Source organism: Hemicordylus capensis, chromosome 1 (assembly GCF_027244095.1).
Source record: "Hemicordylus capensis ecotype Gifberg chromosome 1, rHemCap1.1.pri, whole genome shotgun sequence".
Classification (NCBI taxonomy): Eukaryota; Metazoa; Chordata; class Lepidosauria; order Squamata; family Cordylidae; genus Hemicordylus; species Hemicordylus capensis.
This window is the reverse complement of record NC_069657.1, coordinates 267241330-267250702: the sequence shown is the minus strand read 5'-3', so window position 1 is coordinate 267250702 and position 9373 is coordinate 267241330. Positions and strand designations below refer to the sequence as shown.

The 9373-nt window shown below is 41.7% G+C and overlaps 1 protein-coding gene and 1 non-coding gene across 3 annotated transcripts in view; one reads left to right on the top strand and one right to left on the bottom strand.

Annotated features, from left to right (window-relative positions):
• Window positions 1-571: 571 nt before the first annotated feature.
• On the top strand, window positions 572-737 carry LOC128341418 (U1 spliceosomal RNA). The gene has a single exon (XR_008314417.1). It is a non-coding gene; the product is annotated as a U1 spliceosomal RNA (small nuclear RNA).
• A 7054-nt stretch (window positions 738-7791) lies between these two features.
• Window positions 7792-9373, bottom strand: part of COG6 (component of oligomeric golgi complex 6) — a 46741-nt gene continuing 45159 nt past the window's right edge. For both annotated transcript variants that reach the window (XM_053284976.1, XM_053284977.1), the window contains one exon: window positions 7792-9293. In XM_053284976.1, the coding sequence (XP_053140951.1) occupies window positions 9146-9293 (148 nt within the window). In that variant the 3' untranslated portion in view covers window positions 7792-9145. The remainder of the gene's footprint in view (window positions 9294-9373) is intronic.

Here is a 9373-nt window from a genome sequence, read left to right as displayed (position 1 = left end):
TGATGTTAGAAGTCAAGTGGTCATCTTAAATTCAGAGTCCTGTTTGGGTAACTATAGGTATAACCTGTATTTAACCTTTTTTTTTAAAAGGGGCTCATCTTAAATTTAGAGTCATCTTGTATTCAGGTAAATACAGTATAACCTGTACCTGCAGTCTGTGCATTAATGTTGTGGCCCTCCTGTACGATATGGCGGCAGTGAACTCATGCTGTGGCCTTCAGGAACTGAAGCCTCATTTCAAAAACAAGGTGAAACTCCGAGGAAAGAGCATTGCAAACACGTGTTGCTCAACACTGTAGGATCAAAGTTTAGATCTCCTGCCCCTTGAATTCCTGTTTAAATACAACAGACATTTGTCCCTTAAAGGTTTGTTTATACTAGAGTAGTCAATGTGACTTGCTTCTTGTTGGTCTATTGCTGTGTTATTGGTTGAATTGTAATCATATCAGAAGTACATTAACAGGCCATGTGATTGTTACCCTGTGCCTGAACCAAGTCCCCTTTGTTGGATGAAACAGGTGAGCCTCGGGTTTTGCTTGTATCTTCTCTTTCGTTTATGGCATCTTTTGCTACACATTACCTGGCAAGCGAGACACCTTGATCATAAAGGTTTCCCCAGGGTGAGGCTCATCCATTGCACTGCAGGTGTGCTGACCCCTGCGATCTCCCCAAATGCGGGAAACCTGACTGCATAATTTGTGGTACTTATAACTACGCATAACGCTGTGGAATTGTATACAGTACATTGTATAAATGTGTTACGGAAATAGTGGTTTTCCTCCATTTGTTTTAATGTGTTTAAAGATTTTGACAGTGCAATTATAATTTGCTTTTTAAATTTCTTTTTCAATTCAACTTAGACATAAACTGGAATCCCTTGTTTCTACATACAGGAGCTAAAAAAGAATACTGATGTAAAAAAAGGACAAGATGCAGGGACAGCAAAACATTTAAGAGGGTGTTCCTTTCTAAAGCTGCAGAATACAGGTATCAATTTTGTTATGAGGGTATATCTCCGATGAGGATGCACTATGGCACTAGAATGCATAGTTGCACTTTTAGTCTGTTTGTGTCAAAAAGGGGAACTGCTTTTCAATTAAGTCATTCTTATATTTGGGATTAGCTTCCGTGCTTAACTGCACTGAGATTTTGTCCACGGTGAATATGTCCTACATGTTGCTGTACCAGCCTTTTACTTAGGGGTGTTTTAATTCTTCAATTTCAATGCTACTTGGAGGCTCACTGCTAGTATGAGAAGCATGATTAGTTGTCACCTGAGTGCTGGAATGTTTTCCTGGTTGACCATCCCCAGTAAATGTAGCTTAGGGTCCAAGGGTAAGTGATTGCCTGTAGTATTCGTGATTTGTCCTATTATCTTAGCTCAGATTTGTTATAATTTTGTGCAGCTCCACCAATAATGTATGTATGACCTATTTCATTGCAATGTAATGGTGTGCTTTAAATGCGTGCTAATGTAGGTTGAAATGCAGAAGAAAATATCCATATTAAAACTACAAACACACCCCATAGGTATGGCAGCCTAATTATTAAGCTACCTTTGGCACAGTGTTGAGTTTGGCTGTGGGAGCCCCAAGTTGATCCACATCTTAACCTACTCAACAGGGCTGTGATGAGCCTGGAATAAGAATGTATGGCAACTATTCGCATCCCCTGGAATAAGACAGAGAACTCAGGTGTTTATCTGAGGTGGCTGTGGGCCATCTCCAGCTTCAGAGGCACAATGTCTCTCAATACCAGTTGCAGGTGAGCAACAGCAGGAAAGAGGGCATGCACATACCTCTTGCCTGTAAGCTCCCTAGAAGTTTCTGGTGGGCCACTGTGTGAAACAGGATGCTGGACTAGATGGGCCTTGGGCCTGATCCAGCAAGGCTGTTCTTATGTTCTTATCTAGGACAGCATTACTATAGTAATAGTAGTTCCTTGAAGATAATGATCTCAGAACTGTGGTGCACTCTCTGGTAACCTCTAGGCTTGATTACTTATTACTGCAATGTGGGGCTGCCTTTGTATGTGGTTCAGGAACTTCAGTTGGTCAAAAATGCAGTGGCTAGATTGGTCTCCAGGGTTTCTTGGAGAAAGCAATTGCACTGGCTACCAATAGGTTTCCGGGTGAAATACAAAGCGCTGGTGATTACGTTTAATGCCCTAAACGGCATAGGACCGAGTTACCTGGGAGAGCGCCTTCTTATGTAGGATCCCCACAACACATTAAGGTCCTTGAGAGAAGTCCATCTCCAGATGCCGCTGACTTGCCTGGGGGCGACTCAGGAGCGGGCCTTCTCTGTAGTCCCTCCTGGGCTCTGGAATGTGCTCCCTGTAGCCATCCATTCATTTGATTTCTATACCGTCCTTCCAAAAATGGCTCAGGGCAGTTTACAAAGAGAAACAATAAGTAAATAAGATGGATCCCTGTCCCCAAAGGGCTCACAATCTAAAAAGAAACACAAGATAGACACCAGCAACAGCCATTGGAGGGATGCTGTGCTGGGGTTGGGTAGGGCCAGTTACTCTCCCCCTGCTAAATAAAGAGAATCACCACGTTAAAAAGGTGCCACTTTGCCCAGTTAGCAGGGGATTCCAATCGTGATTCAACATCTTTACCCGCCTTTAAAAGATCCCTTAATACGCATCTTTTTAGCCCGGCTTTTAGTAATCTGTGAATGTTTTAAACTGTTGTTTTGATGGTTGTTTTATTCTGCTTTTATTGTATTGTACCCACCTAGAGCCTTTGGAGTCAGGCAGTATATAAACTAGACAGATAGATAGAGGGCAGCAGCCCATGGATGGGGTTTTTCTTTTCCTAGCATGCCCTCAGTCTACGTCCTTCTGCTTTGAGCCAGTGCAAGCAAGTGCTGGAAGGATGGATACAGGGGCATAGCAAGGTTGGTGTGGGTGCTGGGACAAAAAGTGGAGATGGGTCCCTGCCCTCCCAACCTCCTCCTACAGAGAGGCATAAGAGCACGTTGCCATCCAGCCAGCAGGGACCCAGGGGCCTTTGTCCTCCCTTTGTTCAATTGTGGCTATGCCCCAAGGGCCAAGGAGACTTGTGGCAAGAGGCACAGACCTTCTAGATATTGCTCTAGAAACACTCCTGACCATTTGGCCACGGGAAGTGTCACATGAAAGGAAAAGAATGAGACACTGAGGCTGTGCCTACACGTGACATGTTTCTAGGTTCAGGCAACTGCTTAGAAAGGAGCTGAGCAATGAGCCCAGGTCAGGGAGACCAACAGCAACAAAGCAAGATGTTGATGGACACTGAGGGCAGAGAATAAGGAACAGTATCCACAGTATTGGGCTGGAGAGGAGGAGGAACATGGAAATGTGGACCTCAGGCATAACAACCGATATTCCTGAGCTATACAGTTTAAGAACTTTCAAAAAAAAACACACAAAAACCACAGAAGAAACCAAACGCTTTTGGGGTGCAGACAGAAAGTGTTTACACACTTTTAATTACTCCCTCCAAGGGAGTGACAGATCTGTGGTGATCCTTTTTCAGAGCCAGAGCAATGGCCACATCAAGAATGGGGAACTTATCTAGCTCTTTTGGGGGTACATAATGGAAACCTATTTCTCAACTTTAGAACTCCTGCAAAAGTGGACTCCTGAGAGTCTGCTGAAATATTGACTTTTCCAACACACAGACTTCTGGTGCCATCTGGTGACAGACTGTAAAATTAGACTATTTCTCCAAACGCAGAGTGAAACAGCTAGCATTGCAAGACACATGTGGACAAGCTGCTCTCACCTTTGATTTTGAAATGGATCATCCTACTGACCTCATTGATAAAGATGTGGAAACATTCATTGCAGCAGTAATCTGATAGACCAGTGTGATTTCACTTACTTTGTATTTCCTGGCCTACAAATACAAATTCTGGCAGCCCATAATGCTTGCCTCCAATATGAGGCAAAAAATATGGCCCCAAAATTCTTCTCTGGCTTGGATGAAAATCCAAGATAGAGATGAAAATTTTTTTGCTTACTGATGGGTCTTCATCTGGTAATTTGTGCAAATGCTCACAGATCTGCATCCGCACGGAACAGCTTTTGGAAACTTTTAGAGCTCTAGAGAATATTCTAGCTCTTGCCCTTGAGTGGGGAAACCCCACATGGAGGAATAGGTGAAGCATTCTGGTGCTTTTCTTTTTGTCCTTACACTTATCTCAACAATAAGCTGTTTCAGTCTTAACTCAAGGGTTAGATTTTAGGGCCGGATCCCTTTTGAGATGTAGTCTGTTCCAACAACCTTAAGGTTGAGAGTTTATTTCTGGAAGCTGGAAGTCAAGATATGAGAGAAGGTGTTTGAACAAGTGCTCAGTGTGATGGGCACTAACATGGTGGGAGACAAGATGCTGTATTAACTGGACCTACAGCTAATTTAGTTCACTGGTTAAAAAGTAGTAACCAGATGAGCAATTAAGTCAGCCAGCTGTGCAAGAATTTGCAGCAAGGAGAGCCAATACTTAGCATCCCTTCACAAATTAATGCCATCCAGGCAGAATAGTGTTTATAGCCTGGATGGGTGTTAATTGCAGTTGTTTACAGACACAAAGTAATGAAGACTGGCAGGCATTGTATATGTATGTGTTAGGGCTGGGATGCCACCCCTACTCAGTCAGGTCCATTGCTTCAAGATACTTCTGGATTAATCCGAGTCTGGAATGCCAGGTTTGGGTGTGGCTAGGTGTACTTTTCTCTCACTTTCATCTGGTGAGGAAGATAGAATTTACTTTTGTCAGATGTAACCTGGCACCTATAGTCCATGTTCTTGTCGCCATCATGCACAGAGCTGCCCTTGAAAACTGCTTTGAAGTTCTAACTGGGGCACAAGAGGATGGGGTCATAGCTCAGTGGTAAAGCATCTGCTGTGCAGGCAGAAGGCCCCATGTTCAATCCCTGGCAGCATCTCCAGGTAGGGCTGAGACAGACTCATGCCTGAAACCTGGGAGAAGCCACTGCCAGACAGTGTAGCCGATACTGCGCTAGATGTATAAGGCAGGGTCCAACCATGAACATCCTTCCGAAGTGTTGTTTGAAGCCTTATCTGTTTGGACTGGATTTTGGAGGGCAGGGACAGAAGCTGGCAAGAAGTTGCTTAGTAGTGGATTTTATTTTAATGCTTGAATCGTGTATCGTTTACATTGCTCATAAGTTCTAGTGTTCTTTTTCGTTCATTAACTGTCCCCACACCAAGTCTTTGGAATAGGGTGAGCTATACGTTTAAACAAACAAATTAAATGGATGAAAAATGCAGAGAACTCTATTTGAACTCATAGGCATGCATGCTGAGTTCTAATCAGTGACTTCATAAAGACATTGGTTTTCACTAGCTGAGAACAGAAGCCATGGAAACATCCTAATGTGATGCATCTAAAGGAAAAGAATCCCCGCCTGTTATCTTGAGCATTACCATGAAAATTAATAGGCTTCTGCTCTTCAGTTTGTTCCTAGATGTTTGTTCTTTATAGCAGCATGGTGACTGCATTTACCTTTCCTTAATGGACAGAATAAGCCACTGTCGAAACTCCTATTCCTGGAATGGAACAGCAAAATCCAAAGCAGCACAGCAAGCTCTTAATTTGTGACTTATCTTAAAAGCATGTGTTGTTTAGCTAATAATTAAGGTGCATCCTCTAATAAAACATCCAAATAATTGGTTTTGTCCAATGATAATCTTTTCAAGTGTTCAGTTTTTCTATTTAGTCTAATTCAAATTCACCATGAACACAAATTTCTTCTTAGAAAAGATGGAAGAAGTAAAAGTGACATGTATTTTTTTCTCTCCATACCACGGTCAAAACTAATTATTGTGCCATTTGTTTTCAAGGACAGGCATATTATGAAGTCAGAGTCAAAAGAAAAGTACATTGATTTCCAGGAAATGGCTCACTTCCATCCATGCTAGTCGTTTACAAAGCTACTATTAAAGGGCCCCTTGAATGCTGATAAGCATTCTGCTGCTTGAGCCAAATCTGTCACCAATGACGTCATTCTCTTTAGGAACGTTTTCTGCCCACTCCTGGAATTCAAAGTTCAGGAAAACATTTTCTTTACAGTATTCTACAGTGGACAGAAGCCAGCTGCTCCATTGAGTGGAAGACACTTAACAGAAGTGTGAAACAGTGCTGCAACTGTTATTTATTTATATCTATGTAAATCACTTTGGGGAGTTTTGATGAAAAGCGGTATATAAATATCCATCATATTTGTATTCAACTTTGCAGTGATGCATTGACACTTCTCATTATTTTTCAAATAATAGAAAAGTGACATTGGGCATGTATAAGATGGTGATGCGAGAGGTGTTGCCAATCTTGTCCATAGATGGTGTGCAATGGAACTATTTCCACTGTGGACTAAGTAGATCACCAGAGAGACCCAATGAATAAGCAGTTATAGACCAACAGTGCAGTATAAGAAGGGTGTTCTAAAGGTGGCATTGCCATCTTAAAAAAGCTCCCACAAAATCTCATGATGCTACAAGTGCATCCTGCCACAAATAAAGCCTGCTGTCCCCACTGCCCTATGAGTTAATTTTGGGACAGATGAAAATTGTTAACTTGTTTTGTTTTTACCTTGTTGTAAACCACCCTGAGCCATTTTGGAAGGGTGGTATATAAATTGAATGAATGAATGAATGAATAGAGTTGTTCACTCTAACAAACTACTTGGAGCGGGTCTCTAACAGGCAATAATTGGCCAGTTCATATGTCCGAAAGCTGATTTTTTTTTTAATTTTTTTTTTACAAAACCACACACTATTAACAAACAGAGATCTGCATTTTCAGTGGCAGCAGCTGCATTTATCAGATGATTCTTGGGAGACGCAGTCTTTGGAGCAGCTGTCACACCCGGCTAGGCAAAAGGAACAGCAAGTGTGTGTGTGTGTGTGTGTGTGTGTGTGTGTGTGTGTGTGCGCGCGCAAGATGTGCACTTGCAATTTTTGAAGTGCCAGATGTTCTGGCAGCCACTGTTTTGGCTTCACCCTCTAAAGGGTCAAAGGGACTCTGTGGCTAAGCAAGTATGACTCTCTATAGCACTTCTTAGGCTGGGCATGGAAAGGGCACTTTATCTTTGCTTTCCTTCAGTGGCAGTGCCAGCACCTTCCAAAGATGTCTGGCTGTCAACTCTGTGGCTTTACGAACAAGCTCTAATTTTTTTGGAATTTGCTGCTGACTTTCTAAATTCTTAAGCTTCAAATAACTTAAGCTTAGAATAGTCCTATTTTGAAAATGGTGGCCAGCATGGCATGCAGCATCCCAGTGCCAGAACGCTGCATGCTGATGCTGTTAAGAACGAGCAACTGCACAAGCAGCACTACCACAGGCTTTCCCCCCTCTTTGCTACAATGGGGCCAACTGTGGCAGGGCTGCTTATGCAACTGCTTGTGCTTAACAGCATCAGCATGGGCGTTCCGGTGTTGGAATGCTGCACATCCAGTTGCTCTTATATGGCTTAGAGCAGGGACTCCCAACCTGCGGTACTCCAGATGTTGCTGAACTACAACTCCCATCATCCCCAGCCATAACATCTGGAGTACCACAGGTTGAGAACCCCTGGCTTAGAGCACTGCTGTTACCAGTGCTTTGAATAATATTCATACTTTATATGCCTACTGGAAATGCCACACCTAATACAGCAAAAAATCAGTTGTTCCTCTTCGCAGCAATATCATACTGGTGATTAAGATAGCTTGTGATCGTGCCAGGCGGGGGGGTGCCAAGTCTTTCTTCATCTGTCAAAGGTGCCATAGCCCAACAAAAATACATACTTTTGCATTTATTATATATTTTTGGACTGCCTTTCAACAAAATCTTCCACAAGGTAGTTTACAAAAAGCAGAAAGATAAAATACATCCAATTAAAATAGCAACGGCATAAAAATACCATGTATATTTGACTTACGGTATGCATGTAGTTGTAAATTTGATTAAATGTATTTATTGAATAATTTATTTTTCTTTTATATATTACAAAAAAAGTCAAAGAACATAAGACAGTTAAAGTATATTTATATACATTTTTCCTGTTGTGGAAAAGGAGGCTAAAATATGTATCCTTACATATTCACAATACCCTTTACAAATTGTGTGCATCCTTCAACATCCTTATGATCTAGAAATATAATTTAAACTAAAAGTCAACAGTAATTTACCACTATAAATGGTCAGTGAAATATAGAATGAGTTTAACTAACCTGCCAAAAATTCAAAAGTTTCTTGAAGTTAGGCATGAGGCCCTCTTTGGACATTAAAAGAGAGGGATGCTGTACTTCAGTCCGGCATCCAGAGAGCGTGCCCACGAGGATCGCCCTGCACTGATGTGTGCAGAAGCCCCACCCACCCACTTTGACTCTGAAGGGACAAAGGCAGATTTTTTCCCATGACTGGAAGGCTTCTCCAGGTTCTCTGGAACTCCGCCCCTCTAATTCCCAACAAATATCTAATCCACATAATTTACTGAACTTCTAGTCTCTTGCTAGGAGAGTCAAGCTCCAAAGTATCATTTGGTCAATGACTTAATTAGATTATCTGAGACTTAAATGGGGGTGGGGGGGGCATTTGGCCAGGAATAACCATGGCAGAAAGTGACTAATCAAAGCATCCAAATATTGGGCATTTAAACAGAACAAACAAACCTTCCTCAAGGCTAACCTCTCCTCTACCTAAATTTCAAGGACAGATTAGTGGGACTTTTGTTCTCTCTACATCATCAGAACAAAACAATGCTTGGGTTACAGTGTTTATTCAATCATTGTAATAAGAAATAAAGATCTATCAGTTATTCTCACCCCACCCCCACAAACCTGGATTGTTATCATAAAGCTTCTTCAATTTATAATGTGAAAATAGTTTGAGTCTAAATATTGCTCCCATCTCTACCAAAAATCTACCAGTGTGGCTACAATCCTGCACATAAAAAGGCTGCTCAAATCTCACAGACATGAATGGGGTTTCCAACAGACTAACTGCCTGCACAACTGCAGCCTAAGTGTACCGTAATGAGCAGACTGCCAATGAGATAAAAATAAAATCATCACTGCTTATCTTGCAGCTGCTCGGCTATACCCTGATCTTAAACTTTGATAAAAACCAAAATAGTGTTTTGAGTGATATTATTAGGAGAGAAGAGCCTGAACTTGATGAGGAGATCTGTGCAATATAGTTTCTGGATCTTTATATTCATTGTCTGGATTCATCACAGCTGAATATACTTCACTGTAGGCTCTGCAGACTAGTTCTGTGGATAATTTTATTATCTGTTGTCTAGCCAAAAGAAAAAAGAAAAAAGAAACTGTTATATGAGTACTCAAAGATCCATCTATTAGTAAGCTTCAGCATCTGTG